The sequence below is a fragment of the Cygnus atratus genome, chromosome 2 (assembly GCF_013377495.2).
Source record: "Cygnus atratus isolate AKBS03 ecotype Queensland, Australia chromosome 2, CAtr_DNAZoo_HiC_assembly, whole genome shotgun sequence".
Classification (NCBI taxonomy): domain Eukaryota; kingdom Metazoa; phylum Chordata; class Aves; order Anseriformes; family Anatidae; genus Cygnus; species Cygnus atratus.
Genome location: NC_066363.1, coordinates 159,006,783 through 159,026,273, shown reverse-complemented (window position 1 = coordinate 159,026,273; position 19,491 = coordinate 159,006,783). Strand labels below are relative to the sequence as shown.

General features: G+C 45.5%; 1 protein-coding gene across 1 annotated transcript; it reads right to left on the bottom strand.

Moving 5' to 3' along the window:
* Positions 1-3,335: 3,335 nt before the first annotated feature.
* On the bottom strand, positions 3,336-7,902 carry LOC118257967 (secreted Ly-6/uPAR-related protein 1-like). The gene is made up of 3 exons (XM_035566421.1): positions 7,851-7,902; positions 4,321-4,440; positions 3,336-3,547 (listed from the first exon to the last, which is right to left on the bottom strand). The coding sequence occupies exons 1-3, from the start codon at positions 7,900-7,902 to the stop codon at positions 3,336-3,338; spliced, it is 384 nt and encodes a 127-aa protein (XP_035422314.1).
* Between the last annotated feature and the right edge of the window lie 11,589 nt (positions 7,903-19,491).

The following is a 19,491-nucleotide window of genomic DNA, read 5'->3' as shown; positions in this document are numbered from 1 at the left end:
TTCTGCCCTCATCTCCTCTCCTTTGTTTTCATGCCCAACTGTATTAATGCACCTTCCATGAGGGCTATATGGGTTTATTTTCCACTCCCTCCCTGTGCAGACAAAACATCTAAAATTAAAAGAAATCAAGCAGCAAAACATCCCCCGGTGTTTCCCACCTTGCAGCTTGAGCCAGCCTGCAATCAGGACACACCAGGATAACTACCGCTGCTCACATCTACGCGTGATGTAAGCAATGTCTTGCTGCGACTCGTGGAAAGTAACTGCAAATGATCCCTGCTGGAAACTCCATTCCTCAAAGTATTAACCACTCTGGTTGTGTAGCTTTGCTCTCCCACTGCACCACTGATGCATTTGTGGGAGTCAAAGCAACAGGATTGAACCCAGGTCCAAACTTCAGCTGGAAGACACCAGAATGGTTCTCTCCAGCAGTTTTTCCAGCAACGCAAGGAGGTAACACCTTTTTCCAGCCAATATCACACAGTCTGGGTCTGAACCATTCTCCTCCACTCATGATTCTGGGTCTAAGACTTAAAGGATGCTATGGACCTGCTTTCCTGATCCAGCCTGAGCCAGGTCCAGGTGCACATTGTGTTTGCATAGCATGAACAATCCTTTGAGATGCTCACTCCACCTTTAAGAGTCACGGAGCCCACAGTGAAATGCCACCAAGGCAGACACACCACCCTGACAGTCACCTGGAGGCAGGACTCATGTGGGCATACCAGTAAGAATACCCTCACCAACTGGGTATGCAAACACCTCCCTGAAAGTTTAGTCTCTGCTTTGCTTTGATCTTTATTTCTAGGCAAATGAAAGCTTTGCCTCCAGATTTGCAAGTGAAAGTGAGTGATGAGGATCATGCACCTGTAGGGCTGCCCCACATTTGCAGAAAGGCTGGGAGGTGGAGGAAAAAACAACTGCTTGTCTGGATAAAACATTAGGCATCAAGAAATGCCCTCAAGCTTAGAAATAGGGTCTCTGGCCCTGCACAGAGTGATTACTGGGATGAACAAGCCCCAAGACGGGCAGGTAAAATCCTCCATGACACCTACAGCAGTGCTGGATGCCACCAACTGCACAGCCTTGTCTTGCAGGGCTGAGAGGCTGCACATCTTTTTACAGCCCATTGGAGACACTTCTCTCTCTGTTCTATTTTATTCAGCCTATATTTAAACTTCTCCCTCTGTATGTCCTCTTGACCCAGAGATGCAAAATTCCGCAAATGCCTTTGAATCTGCTGGCAGTGTCCTGCATTTACTGGGGCAGCAGTGCTTGCTGGACTTAACTCCTAGGTACCAAGCAGCCAGAATAAATAAAAGCAATAGCAGAAGCAGCAATTTGGTGCAAATCAAACTTTGCAAGGGCTCCCAGGGATGACTGTTTGTCTTGTGGCTTAGGACAAACCCAGCATGAACAGATGAATATTACTGCAAAAGTTTGCACCCCTGACACATTGTGCTAAAGGCTTTTCATCTTGCCTAGTATAGGAATATATTACAAGCTTTGAGCCTTTTGCTCTGTTTTCTACACTAGATGCTCACTGCTTTTGCAGCGTAGCCATGCTAACAGGGAAGTCCCAGATAACAGGAGACTGTCAGCTCAGTGAGATGCAGGATGCTCACAGCCAGCACCAGGTGACACAAGGAAGGCAGCAGTCCCCATCTGCAGCATCTTTGCTCAAGGCTGCCTTCTCCCTTGCAGTGCTGAGCTCAGCTGATTTCCCTTTTCCTGCTGCAAGAGAAGCTGCACTGGGAAAGAAATCCCATACCCCAGATAAGCATCCTGTAGCTACTGCATGGTCCTTCACCCTTCTGCCACACTCCTTCCCATCTTCTCCCACCAGCTCTTGCAAGGAGAGCTTTGCACTCCCCTGCTTGTCCCCTTCTGTATCTTTTCCCCTCTCTGACACTTCCCTCCTCAGCTAGAAAGCCATCCAAAGATGCTGAACACACAAGAAGGACTCTGAAGGCTGAAAATGGGAGGATCCAACTTTATTCACTGGGTTCTCATACAGAATTCCCCCTTCTTTTTCCTTGATTTTCTTGGCTGATGTCTTGTATAGAACCAGAGTGAAAATGGAGTTTAGCATAGAGGAGGTCACAGGGGCTTCATGAATGGAGCTTTCATGAGGATGGTGCACGGGATGTGCCCTTGCTCCCCTCTGCCCCTGTTCTTGCAGGTTCCCTTTTGCTCCCCTGGATGAGCCAAGGAATAAGACCAAAGAGAAATGCAAGCTCCCCTGCTGTCCCCTCCCAAAAGGGGCCATGAACTGGCCATGTCTAGCTCATTTGGGTCAGCTTCCACTCCTTCTGTTTTTACAGCAGACAGGGCATCAAACTCAAATCCTACAGCTACTCCGAGGGAGAATGGAGCAAGTCCCCAGCAGGGCCTGGTAGCACCATTAACCAGCATCGAGTGGAAAGGTTGACTTTAGAGCTGAGGGTCTGGAATAATCATTTATTTTCCTTTCCTGTGGCCCCTGCTGTGAAAGGATGGGGGAGGGCAGGCTAATAGAAAAAGTTGCTTGAAACAGCTTGTGAAACATCTGGAAAGAGAAAGCCTGGGGCTCTGATTGCAACCTGAGCTCAGGCAAAGGGCTGGTGGGGGTTGGGCTGGCCAAACTTCTCGATTTGCTTTTACGAGTCTAAACTGCCTTGGCTTGTTCGTCCTGGGTATCTTATCAGCTTTCCAGAAATACTTTCCATCTCAGTGCATGATGGCTGAGCCCTTCTGAATTCATTCAATGGCTAACTCTAGATAAAATTAAGTGCCAGCTCTCTACATCTGCAAACCACACTCTGTTGAGCAGGTACTGGGAGGGTTCCAACATCCATTTGCCTCTGGAGATGGCACTCAATGTGGAAAGAAAAGAAGCCAAGATGCTGATGGAGGGTTCCAGCTTTTGGGGGGGTTGTGCATTGAAATATGATAGAAGCACACAGGTGCACATTTTGTGGGAGCTGAGGAAGATCTGGAGAAACAGCATCATTGTGTCCAGCGTGCCTGCAGCCCCTGCTGTGGCTGAGGCTCATCTCCAAGCTTCACCGTGCTTCATGGTGAGGAAAGCTGCAAGGTGAGATGTGGGTCCTGGGGCCAAGAAGCAATCACAGATGGAGAACATCTGCTTAACAGCTGAAATCGGGAAATTTGAAGGGTTTAGGTCCAGGCGCCCAAACTTTTGGCTGAAATCCACTTGAATCCACAACACTGAAGATGGGTGAAGACACACTTGAGCAAAGAAGGTTTTCTCCCAAGGCATCTAAAAGTTTACAAGGCGTCTTGGCACAGAGAGAGGAGGAGATGCTTTGGTCGGAGCAAGGGTGCCCATGGCTTCACAGAGCGCGCTGGAGGAGCATGCCAACAACCAAGGCCATCAGGCCCAGTGCTGAGGAGCTGCTTCTCTCCCCCCTGCTGCTCCTGGTATCATCAGAGCAGAGGTCGGTGTAGCAGCACGACGTGGGCCTGCTTGAACCTATCCCGTCGTAGTTGACACAGGTCTCATCACACTTTCTGGTCACGGTGATGTTGCCGAAAAAGGGATAACCTGAAATGGATGCATTAGAGGATGGGGAGAAGGAGAAGAGAGAGAAAGAAATGGTGAAGAAAAGCACAGAACACTGGAATTGAGCGCCACTGGCTTGGTGCAATGGATGGGAGTGGAAAGCACAGTGTTTTTAGGTAAATAAAGTCAAATAAGGGGTTGACTGTCTTTAACCCACAGGTGCCTGTAACTCAGACTGTTCTTTGTAGGAACAGGTCCTCTGGTTCTCCCTGCTGTCTCCCTCTGTCCCTCCTGCTCCTTCCAAATTTCTTCTAGTGCAAACAAGGGACACAAGTCCCTGCATGTTTTTTTCAGGGGGGTTGCTCCTGCGCTAGCTTTGCATAGGAGATGGCAATGCCAAGAAACACTGGTGCAACACTAACATACTCAGGTTGTTTTTTCTCTCTGGGGAGAGACTTGGTGTTAGGTGAGGGTGTCTACAAATGACAGAGGCCCTGGGTTTCTGCAGTGTGTTTGCACACATCTGCAGTGTCAGGATCTGTAATGTATAGGGGCAGAAAAGGCAAAACAGACCGAGTGAGTGGGGCGAATGCTGTGTGCTTCACTATGAAGCCCTGAGTCTGATGGACTTCTCTGCTTCCCACCCTGGATAACTCCACCTGGATTCTTACAGTTAAAGGACAACCCAAGGATAACCCAAGGCAGGGTCTGGGAAAAGGAGAGGGAAGCAGGGGAGGAGTTCAGGAGATGGTTTGGCCCACAAAGCCAAAAATCATCTTGCTCGATTGCCACTCAAAGGAAACAAAGAGACTTACCTGTGTCTACAGAGTGCAGCGTTGTTGTGCACACCTTGGCTTTCGGGGGACACAGGGTGGGTGTTCTGCACTCAGAAATGTCTGTTGGCTCCTTGCACGTGTAACACCGCAGGGACTGGGCTGCAGAGGTGAAAAGAAGGGATTTGAGTCAGTCAGAGCAGCAAAGGCAGACAGCAAGTCTGCAGATTCTCTGCTCTGTGGTAGGGATTATGTGACAGTGCCTCACACCCACAACCAAGGTACAGAGACCTTGGAAACTAAGCACCGCTGGAGACAGTAACAAAGCTTTGTCAAGGGCAAAGACCAAACCCCAGCATCAAAGGATGAGGTGGGTGTTGCAGGGAGCTGGGCATCATCACTACTTTGGGGGCTCAGCAGCCTAAAAAGAGCAGATCTAGAGGGAAATCTTGCTTGAGCAGCTTGAATAGCATAGTTGGAGGGTCCTGGGCCATCAGCAGTTTGGTGAGCAGTCTGTTCATGTGCATTGCAGCGTGGTTGTTTGCTGTTGTTCTGCAGACTCAATGAACAGGACTGTATCAGCTTCTTAAAATGAATCCAGTTTTATATAGAGGGAATCAATCTGACCAGAATTACGACATTTTGCTGTTTTGTGCATCCTCTGTAAGAGCTGGTGCAACACAGGGCGACATAGCTCCTTCTGGTTAGAGCAGCATTCACCTGCAGCCCCTCCACCCGCAGAGACAGTCACTGAAGTTGAATTTCCAGGGCTCCTTCATGCTTATTTAGAGGGTTTTCTGCAAAACTTAGTAACTGAGAGCAGAATTTAAATTTCAGAGCTGTACCAGAGCTCCTAAGGGATGAATGTGTCCTAAAAACACTTTCATCAGGGGCTGTTGCTGGTTTTTAAAAGCGATGATGCTACAAAGCTCTCGCTGGCTGCTGCTGACACAGGGACACCTTTACATATGCAAGCCTTGATCTCAGCAGTTGCTCAAAAGTCTCCGTATGAGACCTGCCCATCCACAGCCAGCAGATATGGAGCGTGCATGTTTTTTTTTCGGAGTCGTGCTGGTTTGGCTAGATGACAGAAACCAGCCCAATCTGACGGTTTCTATCCTGTGCATTTTCCAGCAAGGCAGCAGCAGCTGAAGAGCCACCCAAATGTATCCACTGCCATCTATTGACAAAATTGCGGAAAGACGGTGTTTTCTTGCCGCTAATTCTGCAGCACCTGCTGTTGGAGAGAAACTACTGGGACTGTGCAGTAAGGATAAATATTTCCGAAGGCATTTGTTTGAAGGCTTGACTTCAGAATGGATTTTCAGGGCATCTATTTCTTTTAGCATCGCTTCTGAAAAATTCAGCTGTGCAGCAGAGTTCTCATGCTGCAAAAGTTTTCTCCATCCTCCTTGCAAAGGTAGGAAGGGCTTTTTAGTTTGAGAAGTGGTGGTGTGCTGGTGGCCATCTCCTCTGTCAGCAGGTGTGGTGGAGCCATCCCTGTTTACCCAAGTCGAGGATTTTAGTAGATCACTTCAGAATGACCCAGAAGAGTTTTTTTTTTTTTTTTAATTATTATTATTATTTTTTTGTGCACTTATAATGCACACTGGGAGAAATCATAATTATCAAGCTGGCAAGCATGGGGATGCTCGTGGGTGTGTAGGACCTGCTTGTGTATGGGTGGAGCAGTGCTAATTTAAATCATCTGAGAAACTGGTCTGCAACCTTGGGCTGAGCTGATTTCCAAACCTGACCATTTTTGTGGGTGAGCAGGACAGTACCATGGGGTCTGGAGAAATTGCTTCCAGTCAAGAGTAAGTTTAGGCAAGAAAACCATCACCACCTCACCCTTTATTATTCCACTGACTCTGTGTGGGGCACTCAGAAGACACTATTTTTTGGGGGGAAGATTGCAATGGAAAAGGAAAGCCCCAGACTGTAAGGACTAGAGCAGAAGAACTGATCATAGAGGATAGTGCTGTGTCCAGAGCTGAGGCCAATAATTACTGTCCGTCACTTTCTGACAGCACCTTCCACACCTTGATTCCAAACTTCTGGAGGGTAAGCAATATACCTTGAGCCATGGATATATTCCTGAGCTGCAAGTGCTGTCTAGGCCAGCTGCCTCCCATAGCATTATCCCCCCCAAAAACATATCTGCCTCAGTCTCAACCATAAAGCAAAGGATGGTGATGCCTCTCTGCTCCCATAAAGTGCTTCAAGACCCATGGGTGGAAACCTGCTCTGTCAGCTCCTCAGCAACCCCATTAAACCCAGGGCAAGACTAGAGAGGGGCAAAGAAATACATAACATGCCACTTCTGAAGTGTCTTGAAAGAAAAACAAAACAAAACAATAAAAAAACACGTACTGAAATGTAATAAATTGCTGTAGTAGTATGGAAGTAAGTGCACCTGTCCTGGTTGAGCCCTATGGTGCGTTCAACCCAGAGCAAGTAAGGAAATGAAATGTTCAGCTGGAGTCGGGTTTTCTTCAAAGACATGTGGAAAGAGAAATGAGGGTACAGGAATAAAAAAAAAAAAAAGACGATGCAGCTTGATGAAGAGACCCAACGCACTTCTGTGCAAAACGAATTGCAAGGTGTATGCCTTTCAGCCTTCCTTCATTTGCAACTTTCTGAATGTCAAAATGCCTCCAGATGAGGGTGTTCAAGCCCTGCCCAGGCTGCCTTTCTTTTCAGATCTTTCAGAGTCCAATTAAACCTGCCTGAGGATTTCTGGCACCCGTGGGATAGAGGCTGAATCACAGAATCACTGAATGGTTTGGGCTGGAAGGGACCTTAAAGATCATCTAAGTTCAACCCCCTGACACTGGGGAGGAGGGACACACACACATAACTGTTCCAGGCCAAAAAAGTCACAAAAAATATGGAGCAAGAGCACAACAATGACCAAACCCCACTGCCAGCTTGCCCAAGACTCTGATCCAGCAGAACCAAGCCCAAACAGACCCAAGGGAATTTCTTATCTCCACCCGTCTCCTAAACTCTAGAAATCAGTGTAAGCCCTGGAGCTGGTGGTTTCATTAAGCTTCCCCAAATCCCTAGAGTTATTTCTCATACTCTCGCCCATATCTTGCTCTCTGTTTTTCAGCGCTTCCAGCAGCCAGCTGTGAGGTTGTAGGGATGTCAGGAGATCAGGATGAACATCCCCGAGGGGACAGGTTGGCAGCTTGGCTGGAGGCCACCAGCTCAGGTCCTTGCCCACACTTGTTCTCCCTGTGCCGTGTGGCTGTCAGTCACCCCTTAGCCTTATGAAGCTTCGTCAGGCCCCTCCACCCCAGGGTGTGGTGTGAGTGGGGCTGGGTGACCTGTGACCACCCATGGGTCCAAATGGTCTGCACTGCTCTCCAACAGCCATCACTGTTCTCCCCACCAGGAAAGTGCATCTTCTTTCCCCACTCACCCTCTCAGTTGACCTTCTTAAATACATAAGGGCATTATTTCCCCTATCTAGGGATTACCAGGTTTTTCTGCATCGCTGCCTTTCCCCTCCCTTCTCAAACATTTCCCAGGGGGTCCCCATGATGTCAGGAGTGCAGAGTCCTTACCCAGCTCCACGCACGCGAGACCAAGCAGCAGCCCCACCAGAAGTGACTTCATGCTGAGAGCAGATCCGTGCAACCTGGACAGTAAAGGCAAGAGGCTCCCAGGGAGCTTTATATGTCTTTCCACCCTCCACCTCCTCTTGATCTGGTGGGCGGATTCCCCTGGGGTTAGCAGGGGAGAGCTCATCTCCAGCCTGGATTGGGATTTGTAGAGGAACGAGTTCCCAGAGAGGTGACATCACCGCGATGAGCAGACTCCTGCCGTACCTCATCTCCTCTTCGGGTTTATGACCCGGGGCTGGTCGCATGGAAAAGGAAAAACACAGCTTGTGCTGCAGGGGGTGGCCCCATGCCAGTGTTTGGATGGGGAATGTGACAAGGTATGTTTGTTACTTCAAACCTGGCTCTGCGAGCCAAGAGCCGAGTTGTGTCATGAATGTTGCGTTGGGCAACATCAGGCAAGGTGCAAGTGGCAGCAGGCTGGGCTTCCACACGTGTTAGCTCAGCATCACCAAAACCTGTGCCGTGTTTTCACACCAACTGCTGCCTGGCATGGCAGGCAGGAATCTGGCATGGCTGGGTTTTCCCAAAACATGCCTATTTTCCCAAATTCAGTGCGAAAACAAGCATATTTTCTGGCTCCCAGGGGCTTAGTTGTGAACTGAGCCACAATGCTGAGCTGGTGGGCATGGGAGGCACTGAAAGACCAGTGGAGGGGAACATGGGTGATGGTACCTCTAAGGATGGGATTCGGATATGTCATTTTATTTCAGGTCCTGGGTCATGCTGGCAGAACAGGGAGCTGAGCCTTTTTTTGCAAAAGCATCAACTATTTACTGGATTTTATTCTGAAGATGAGAAATAAACCCAGCATGGAGCAATGGATCTATTTTCCTGCTGCAGTACCTTCCTGATGGAAAGTTTTCCTTTAACATGTATCAAGGCACCCCCTTCAAACATGCTTTTTTTTTTTTTTTGCTTTTTTTTTTTTTCAAGTCTTATGCAATATCTGTGGAAAGAACCTAAAAATTTTCTAGTTAGGGAGAAATGTTTTGCTGTTCTCTTTTGACCGAGCCAATGACATTTTTGCATTTTGTTGGAAAATCTGACTTTTGGGGGTTTTGATGTGATCCAGGACACAATTTCCCATAAAACAGCCGAATAAGCCACAGCATAAAAGTTTGTGAAGCACTGTGAAGATCTCAGAGACTTCAGGGACTGGGACAAGGTGAGTGCACAGGATGATTTGTGACCATGGGGTTGCTGGTCATAGGACCACTGTGGTGATGCACATGGGTATTGCCAACCTTCCATATCTCTTTTCCCGGTTTGAAAGTGGGGTATTTTTGGGAAAATACAGCTCCTCCAAGAGTTCAGGGTAACTCAAGAAACATTGCTAATGAAAATTTCCACAGTCACGGATAGCACAAAGCGGATCGAGTTGGGACAGCAGGATTGGTACTGTGCCGTGGGAAAGGGAGGGGAAGACAGGCACCTTAATGCTCGCTCAGCAGCTGTGAGAGTGAAAAGCATTGTTTATGTTCATTTTTATCTTGCTGTGCCATCAGAGAACAGGTACATAAAGGAAAACAGTGCAAACATACCTCCATGAGTATATAGAAAAGACCGTGCTGTGAAAACCCCCAGACCTGGTTACATCCAGATCCTTTCTGGTAACTGGGCAGTTCAAAGCACATTTGAGCAGCATTTTAAAACACTCAGCAAACTGGAAAAGATCCAGTACTTTAGGTATTCAGTGTGGTTATTCCTCAATAGGTAAGCACAGTAGGTTGGGCAGCCTAGTGTTCACACCACTGAAAAGCTTCTTGACAGACTGTGTGTGCCTTGGTGGGATGGAGAGGTCCCCATCGGGACATGCTAATGGTCTGCTTGTGCTTGAAAGATATTGAGAAAGCCTGGGAATAAATCAGCCTGGTTGAAGGAATAGTGCATAAATTGGAGACTAAATGAGTTTGTCCAGCTTGGTGGAGGTCGTCCATCACTGCGGTGTCTGGACATGGTATGCATCAACATGGAAGTATAGTTTGCCTCTGACCAGTGCAAAACCAATTAACTTTGTCTAATGGCTTGACAGGGTTTGAGATCCGGCCATAAGGCAGAGCATTGGAAAAATATCACAGGCAGGGCTGTTAAAGCTCCTGCAGACTGTGCAGGAGAGCCAAACTTCAGGGACAGAAAAGTTGGGAGAATGCCAGTAAAAATATTGAGGAAAGGGAAGACCTGCAAATAATAGCTGATCTAAAGATAATTAGGAGCCTCCGGTGAAACTTTTCCCCTGGGAAAAAGAAATACCAAAACCAAACCAAAACAAAAACCCAAATCATAGGTGATAGCAAGTCATGCATTAGGCTGCGAGGGAGACTGATTCAGGAAATGCTAACCTCTCCATATGAAGCCCTGGTTGCTTCTCACATGGAATATTATTGTTCTGTTTCCTGATGGAAAAAAATGGAAATGGTAAAAATGACAAAACTGTAACACCAGGATCTATCCCAAGAGATGACATTGGAAAACACTGGCCCTATTTAGCCTGGCAGAGCAGAGTTTGGAAAGAAACACAGTTGTTACCCAGAAATATATTGCAAGAAGAGAAAGCAGAATTTCAGAAGGAAAAAATCTTTATGCTAAAAGATCCCACTGGTCTAAAGCTATATGCTGGGAGCCCCCCAGCTGGAAAGCAGCTCTGCAGAAAAGGGATGGGGGTCCTGGTGGGCACCAAGTTGAAGTTGAGGCAGGAACGTGCCCTTGCTGCTACGGAGGTTAGTGCTATCCTGGCCTGAATTAGGTGAAGCACTGCCAGCAGCTTGAGGGAAGGGATCCTATTCAGCACTGGTGAGGCCAAACCTGGAGTACTGGTTCCAGTTCTGGGCTCCCCAGTACAAAAGAGACCTGTACATAGCAGAGAGAGTTCATCAGAGGGTCATCAAGATGCTGAACAGCCTGGAGAAGAGGATGTTCAAGGGGATCTCATCGATGTCCATAAATACCTGCAAGAGGACAGAGCCAGGCTCTTGTCAGTGCCAAGACCAGAGGCAAAACCTGGAACACTGGAGGTTCTGTCTGAATATCAGGAAGAACTTCCATGCCATGTGGGTGGCTGGGCACAGGTTGCCCAGAAATGTTGTGGAGTCTCCTCCTTGGAGATCTTCAAGAGGCACTTGGACATGGACCTGAACACTCTGCTTTCTGAGCAGGGGATTGGAGCAGTTGACCTCCAGAGGTCCCTTCCAATCTCAACCACTCTGTGATTCTGTGGTTCTGTGAAAGCGGGCTGGTGATCCGAAATAGGTTCTCAAATGCTATGAAAAGGTGGGTCCCTTCTAAAAGCAAAGACCGTATAAAAATCCCACTGGCTTTAAGTTAGAGCTTGATAAATATGTGAAAGAAGTGGTTTGATATAGCAGTTAGGACAGCCTTAGACAGCTCGTAGGACTCAGGAGGACCTAAATTCCCATCTATCTTTTTCAGTGGGAATAAACCCTGGGCAAGCTTTTGAACTCTGTCTGACAGGAGCCAAAAGGGACTCCAACTGAGATGTCATTTCAGGTCTGAAGATCTGAGGATATAAATGGGGCATAGTGTGTAGTGAGAAATATCTGCGTTCCCAAAAGTCTCTCTGATTTTTTGGTGTTATCAATCCGAAACCACTGCAAGCCTCTACCTGACAATCTGAAATCACCCATAAGGTTATCTGGGTAGATGTGATCTTTCTCTGCTTATCACATATGCAAAGAAAGTCAGATGACATAAGGTCAACTTTCACAAACAAGAAGATGATGTGCTTTATAGCTATCTGTTCTAACTTCCATTACTTCCAGTTAATTCTTGTTTGAACAAATAAACAAACAAATAAATAAATAAACAAATTTTGTAGAGATGTCCCGAGACAGAAAGTCTGTGCCAAACTTTGATTAGCTGATTTAGTCATCAGTTATCACCCATATGTAAAATAACCCCTGCATTTCTACTCTGATTTACACAGTTTCCACAGCCAGTAGTTCTTGTTGCACTTCTGCTAGATTTAATAACTCACTGTTGCAGTTTCCCTCTCCCTCAGGGAGATGCATTTTAGTGAGGATAACCCTTGGATGGCCTTTTGTGGGCTCTTTGACTTCTTCCCAGGAAAGTCTGTTCTCCATGGCTTTAATCTTTCCAGGGGTCCTTCTCTGAACCACATCTGATTTATCACCTTCTCACCTGCCCTGCCCAACACAGAACTAACTAGATGTTGTCTTACAGCAACAGCCACTTCAGTCCCACATATGAGAAGCAGAATGGATCCTTACTGAACTTCAAACAATTATGTTTGAACCTGTGACCATGGTGTTATAGCCATGGCATTGGTCTACCTGATGTCAGTGTCTTTCTTGGGGGCTGCTTGTCAGGATGGAATCTGCCAGAGATATCAGGTTTCCAGATACCAAGGTGAAGGTTGGAGTATAGGAAAATAGGTTACTGAGCAGTATATTGAGCCAGCTTGAATTTGGCTCCTGGGATTCAGGGAGCACAGATTTTTGCTGGGGACCACTTGTATCTGTGGGCTCCAGCACCACTGTCTGTGACTCAACAGTAGGAAGCCATGCTGTCCCTGATCATGGCTGCAGTGACGCCTGATGATGTGTTCAGCTAATCAAAGCTCTCACCTGCCAAGGGTGTGCACTAATAACAAGACTATAGGCTTGTTCGGGTGGGGTTGCTCTCCACCCTCCTGATGAAACTGTGCTACTGGGCAGAAAGGAATGCAGGATTCCTTGGGCTGGAGAAGGGTGAAAGTGCGAGCACAACACAGTTAGCACCCTTCTCCTCGGAGCTCTTTAGGTCTTGCTTCCAGGAGTTTTTTGGTACAAAACATAGGTGTCTCCACATAGGGAAGTATCAAAGAAAAATCCCAAGTCCCATGGCTGACTCAGTTAATCTCCAAAGACCTTACCCCTCTTTTCCCCTGTGTGTGCTTTGTTTTGCTGGTTCGAACAATTTGTCTGGAGATGTCAGACAGGAAATTGAACCTTCCAAAAGACAAAGAAGGAAATTATACTCACATTTCCCAAATTCTGTTTTAAGCACACTAACCTCTAGGCTAAAATTCAGGTGTACTTGTACAGAAGGGAGGAAATCCTCCACCCCACTGTGTTTTCAGAAAAGGAAATGAGCTCTATTTTGTGCTCTGAGAAAAAAGAGTAGTCCAGGGGTGTGAACTCTCTATGCTTACAGGTGCCTCTGCTCCTAGTTGCAAGGACCAGGACAATTCCTTCAGGCATTGCCTTGCCAGCAGAGTTTCATCAGCCCTGGGAAGAGAAGCCTCCCAGGCACTTACAGAGGGCATGGAAAGTGCCCAACATGTGGTTCTGGATCGCAGACTGTAGACATCCATCCTTCTGGAAAGTCAGGTACCGTGGGTTTCCTTTAACCTCTATCATTTCTACAACAGACTTGAGCTCTGTGTAGGATCTGTAGCTCTTGGCATGTTCCTTGGCCCTGTCATGGCCTGAACCCACTGGATCTGTCCCAGGTGGGCCCAGGCGCGCTCTGAAACACAGCATGGGCCAAATGTGTTTCCCAGTATAGATGAGGCCATTCTGGTTGGGGGGATAAAAGGGTTTAGCTATGTGGGCATGAGCTGTGGCAGCTGTCCTCAGGATCAGAGAATGAATCCTGGCTCCTTTTAAAGACCAGAGTAGATATAACACGCGTCACTTCAAATGAAAACCTCTTGTATTCCTTCTTGCGCTGTGATTCCCCTGTCTGTCTTGATGACAGCTGGTGCAAACAAAATATGAAAGCCTTTGTGATATGACCCAAAAGTACTTGTTCTGACAGGATCTTGTGAACATGTGATTTTCCATCTAAAAGCTGGATGATTGAAAGCCAAGCCTGAAGGGTGCTGATGACTGGGAGTCTCTGATGTCTAGGTCCACCCTTTGATCAGCTGATGGCACTGTCAATCTTTGAGCAACCGCTGCAGTAGTTCAGGAGAGGACAACACACAAAGTCTGGCCAGAATGCAGGGCCTGGTACCTCCTTCCGTTTAGCAGGGGGATTTTCTCTCTGGGCTCTGGTTATACAGAGGACAGGAGAAAGAAAACTGGTTTCTCCCTATTAGCTTATCAAAACCAGGGACTGTCACTGAGTCTGCAAGTGAGCATTGAGCCCACACCACTTTGTCACCACTTCACTGTCAGCAGCAGTGCTTTTCACTGGTGGGATTGACAGTTCTATTATCAGGAAGCCTGTTTCTCAGGCTACTGTTTCATTTCCCTTGTTAGCAGCAAAGTCTATCACCAGATACAGGTCTAGCTGCCTTGCCATGAGGTTTACTAGGCTTACTTGTCTGAACAGTAAGCCTTGGTAAATAATGAGAAGAACTTACTGTGTGTGTCACCATGGGTACCCAGTGCAATAACAGGAATAGCATTGCAAATAATCCAGTCACTATCACTGGGATCTATGTGGTCAGGGCCATCTCCACAGGGCCCAAGGCTGTAGGAGCACCAATGAACAGAAAAAAAAAAGAAGACAGTAACCTTTGGAAATGTACATGGTCACAAACATATTGAAGCAGGCCACACATCCTGAGTGGGACTCACCTGAATTAACTATATCCTTCTATAACATAGATGCATCCTGGGTGAATCACCACAGCTCTTTATTTTTGCAGTCTAGTAGACACATGCACAATTAGTCAGATATGCCCCAGACAATTGCCTCAACAAGAAATTAATGGCACTGTGGATTACATTTCCCTTAGCTACCTTTGAAAGACACCTTTCAAAGATGAGGACTAGCTCATCTGGAGACCTCTCCATAGCAAAAAATGTACATTTTGTCAGGTGCATCCTACTCCAATGCTTGTTGATTTGGAAGGGACAAAGTCTGATGTCCCCACAAAACATTATTATCTTTGAGAAGGAGCTGAGTGGCCAGTGGAAGTGTTAAAAAAAAATCTGAATATGGTTCCCTGGGAATGGGTTTGAAAAGGACATGGACAGGAATATTACACAAGAGCAGCTCATTCCAGATGTCTATGAGCCTACACTCAGGGTGTTGGGAGGGCTCTAAATTGGCTCAGATACTTTTGGTGGACTGGAGTTTTCTGGAGGCTGCTACCTTCAAAGCGTCTTCAGACTTTGAGGACAGAGCAACACCTGAAGATATGTCTGGCTATGAATATTGTTAGCTCATGGACTTATTTTGTGGGACTTCAAGATTATTTTGGAGGTAAAGCAGTAATAACAGCTCTCGTCATCCTGATGGAAAAATTCCACTGGCCTCTTTCTGTTTACATTCCCAGCATTGCTTTTGGGGTGGAGCTGCACTAGGTAGATGATTGATGGAAGAAGCTTGTTCTGTGCTCTGGTCAGGGATCTTCTGTGTAGGCTCAGGCTACAGGTGTGGAAAAGGTGTTTTCGTTTCCAAATCAAGAGAAATATTTTGCTCTTAGCAAAAAATATTTATTTTTATTTATTTTTTTTTTTTTGTGTAACATTGTTTGTTAGGGACTTCCTGACAATGTTCTAAGTATGTCTTCCTTTCTCCTAACATCAGGGCATTATTAAGTTGAATGGAATGCATAATTGTCTGTGATGCTACTGGATGTCTGTTGGAAATTTTTCTGAAGGAGCTACTTACAGGTTTAATTTGGAAAGAAAAATAATTGAGAAAGCCAAAAATACAGGTGCATTTTGAAGCTACTGCTGCATGAATAACAGTGACTGAATATTGTTATGGAATAAGTTGGATGAAACATCAGCAAGACTTATTTGCAAAGGAGAACAGAGAGTAATTACAAACTACTGTAATTCATACCCTGGGATTCAGTAAACTTGCAACACAATAAATCTGTTGTGATTTTATGAATAAAAGATCAATACTTGAAAATCTGTCACTTTGGTCATGAATAAAGATAAGGTTAATGATAGAGATAAGGATGCTCTTGGAAGTGTAGGATGAGAATGGCTGTAATGCGTGGTGTCCAGTATTTTCAGTAATTAATATTCTCCACCCTCCCCCCATGCTTAATGAAGAATGCATGTTTTTGATATATGTCTTCAAATGACAACAGCATAGGATAATGTTTCCCGGATTTTTTTTTGTTATTATTCTCTTCTTAGCCATCCTCGGTTTAGAGTCAGTGTCTTGAATAAAATAACCATCATAAAAGAAATACCATCCCCATACAGGGCTTTGCCAATCCTTCCCAATACAATCGGGTTCCTTCCTCATTCATCACTGGTTTCCAAATGAAAAGACCAATGGCCTCTCCTTTTTCCTCCTCTAAGTGTGTTGATCTTGGGCATCCTAGGTTTCCAGAGCTCAGCTGCCTGTCAAGAGCTTAGTTGCTCAAATTTATTTAAATCTTATCTGTCTTCAGCTCCATTTAGCCGCCCACAACACAGATCAATCATCTTTTCCATTCCACCCCCATGTATCCCCTCCTTGTAGATCTGTTTATTGAAATGGCATAATGTGATGGCTGGACTCAGGAACCTAACACACTTGGAACAATATTCTCCCCTGATCCTGTCTAGTATTGGATTAATTGAGTTTACGTTAAACAGATACTAAAGATGTGTTGTTATACAGTGGCTACGGAAAGAGTGAGTGAAATTTGAGCTCAAAAATGTGATTGTGAGACATGAATCCAGCGGTTCCCTACAATCAAAAATTCAGAGAGATGTCTAGAATATGTTTTCCTAACAAGAGGAAAAGTTAGGAATAAACATCTACAGAAAAAGAACTGTGGGCTGAAATGAGTGAAAAAAAAAAAAAAAAAACATGTTTAAGTTTATAGTGGGAATAAGAGAGAAGCCTAGAAAGAGTGGAAAGAAAAACTGAGAAGCAGGCTAAATGACATGTCAGAGGTTAAGAAATATATAAAGTGAAAATTTGTAATAGTCATAATGACTTAGGTAACAGGAAGGACATTACAGCATTAAAATCACAGCCCTTACATTGGGAGACAAAATAAAGTAGTGAAGGTGGAATAGGATGAAAACTTGAGTATTAAATCAAACCACATATTCAATATGGAAAGATTTTGACTTTGGGAGTAATGGCAGCATGAGGACAGGTGTCCAGAAATAGAAATAACCACACCTGGTGTAGAATGAAAGAGTTTAATGTGTTCAAGTTGAAGCAAGGAAATAAAGGACATTTTCCATCCTCTAACTCTTACAGACACAGCATATTGACCAACAGGTCCAAACGCTGTTCATAAATTGATCAGTTTTGAGATGGTATTGCATGATCACAAATTGCCTACAAGAAAGAAAGGAGGGGGAAAAATCCTGCTGAGTCATTTTTCTGACATCAATAAAATACCAGGATTAAGAGTGGTGTTTTAAAGAGGGTAAAAACATGGAAAGACAGAAAACACAAAATGAAGTGAAATACGAACATGGTGAGAACTTTTTAAAACATTGGAAGTTGAAGGGTTGAAAGTTTTTGAAGTGTTGGGAGGAAGATATCAGTCTGGAGGAGGGCAGTAGTGCAGTTCCTGAGGAACTGATCTTGGAGTTCTCTTGTTTAATATTTGCTGTAAAGACCTTGAAAGATGGTAAATCATAGAATCATAAAATCATAGAATTGTTTGGGTTGGAGGGGATACTTTAAGATAATTTAGTCCAACCCCCGTGCCACAGGCAGGGATATCTTTCACTAGATCATGTTGCTTAAAGCCCTGTCCATTCTGATTTTGAACACTTCCAATGATGGGGCATCCCTAACTTCTCTGGACAATCTGTCTCACCACCATAACCATGAAAAAATTCTTCCTTATATCCCATTAAAATCTATTTTCATTTTAGAACTGTTGCCCCTTATCCTGTCACTATAGGCTATGGTAAAAAGTCTTTCTTCATCTTTCTTATAAGCCCCCTTTTTATATTGAAAGGCTGCAGCCCTGGAGCCTTCTCTTCTCCAGGCAGAACAACTTCAACTCTCTTGACCTTTCTTCATAGGAGAGGTGCTGCAGCTGTTTGATCATTTCCATGGCCCTCCTCTAGACCTACTCTAACAGATCTGTGTCCTTCTTGTGCTGAGGGCCCCAGAGCTGAACACAGCACTCCAGATGGGTTCTCACAGGAGCAGAGCAGAGGGGGACAATCACCTCCCTTGACCTGCTGGCCACGTTTCTTTTGACGCAGCCTAGTCTCCACAGCCTTCAACAACCATCTGTTCAGTGGGCCTAACAGTACTGTCCTGCCCCCAAAAATGTTGCATAGATGCATCATTTGCTATTCTAAATGTGCAAATATCTCCCATAGCTAGAAATTAGAGTGCATGGACAGGAATAATGCTCAGCTCTGGGCACAGATGAAATGAGATTTTCCACAGGCCAAGGCCTATTTTTTTCTATGCCAGTGCCCTAGTAATCCAGGATGGGGGTATGTGGAGTGGTAGAAATGGGTGGTGAAGAAAGAAGCAACCAGGCAGCATCTCTGTTGCGTATGGGGGGACCTAAGCAGTTTTGAAAGTCACCCCATGTAAGATGAGAGACACCCACACTTCACTTCTGCTCAACACATTGACAAACCTCATGTCAACTCTGTCTAGATACTCCTGGGGAGGTGTGAGTAGGATAATAAGGGTGACAGAAATGAAATATTCACTTGGTTGTGGGCTTTTGAGACAGAGGTGTTATTCTTGAATTCTTCCATGGTCCTGTTAAAGATGTAGATGCAGTAGATAAGGCCCTTTTCCTCTTAGTCTCCTCTTGAATAAACATCATCCCCATTATGTGAGGTAGTCCAGCACAGCCCCTCTTACCAGGCATCTTCAGAGGTGTTCGCATGGCCACTCTGCCTTTTACATCCTTGGTTATTTCAGGATAACGACTGCTTCTTATCACACCACTGAATAGGAAAGAGGAAAACTTTGGGCTTGTTTACATCAACATCTTAATCCCAAAGCCAGAAGCGAGGAAGAGAATGTTTCAGGGTAATTTCTGTGATGTAAAGGTGTCCAGTGTTTTGTATTTCAGGATGAATCATCAGGGTGGTGATGACAAGGAATTTGCCTTGAAGTACCCACACAGTGCTGTAGATTGGCTTCCCATTTAGTTCTGCTACACCCTTTGCATTACAGGAAGCATGGTGAAATATGTGCAGGAAAATATTAATCTCTTCTGTTCCACATTTGGGGAATAAACATCCATCCCAGAGAGCAGGTCGTCTATTTCTGTTCTTTGCACCTTTTTCACTCTAATAAAGTGGTCTTTGGGGAAGAGTCACTTCTCCAGAAGGGGGTACAGTGTTACCCATGTTGACCTCCCTCAGCACAAGAGTCCTATAAATTTGGAAGTCCACTTTTACAGGTAAATGAACTGGTGCAGTTTGGGTGATAGCTATACCTGCTGAGCAACAAGAATAAAAATATGCAGCTCTGTCTTGCAAGGCAAAGGAAAGAGATGTCTCTTTTGGCAGCCTTTACTGGGATTGAGGTACTGACTGGCTGAAGGCACTTTCCCAAGGATTTGGGAGGGAATGGCTCAGAATGAGAACTCCTGCATCCATTTGGAAGAGGGATTTTCATCCTCAGGATATTTAGCATGTAGCTGCTGATATTAATTAATGACAAACCAGTTTAGCTTGCACAGATTGGTGCTGTAGTAATTGAGATTTATATA

Excerpts from the sequence above, each read along its gene's own strand:
- LOC118257967 (XM_035566421.1), bottom strand. The coding sequence starts at position 7,902 with ATGAAGTCACTTCTGGTGGGGCTGCTGCTTGGTCTCGCGTGCGTGGAG. Across the intron at positions 4,441-7,850 it reads TCTCGCGTGCGTGGAGCTGG|CCCAGTCCCTGCGGTGTTAC; the intron begins GTAAGGACTCTG and ends TCACCTCTGCAG. Across the intron at positions 3,548-4,320 it reads GCTGCACTCTGTAGACACAG|GTTATCCCTTTTTCGGCAAC; the intron begins GTAAGTCTCTTT and ends CATCCATTTCAG.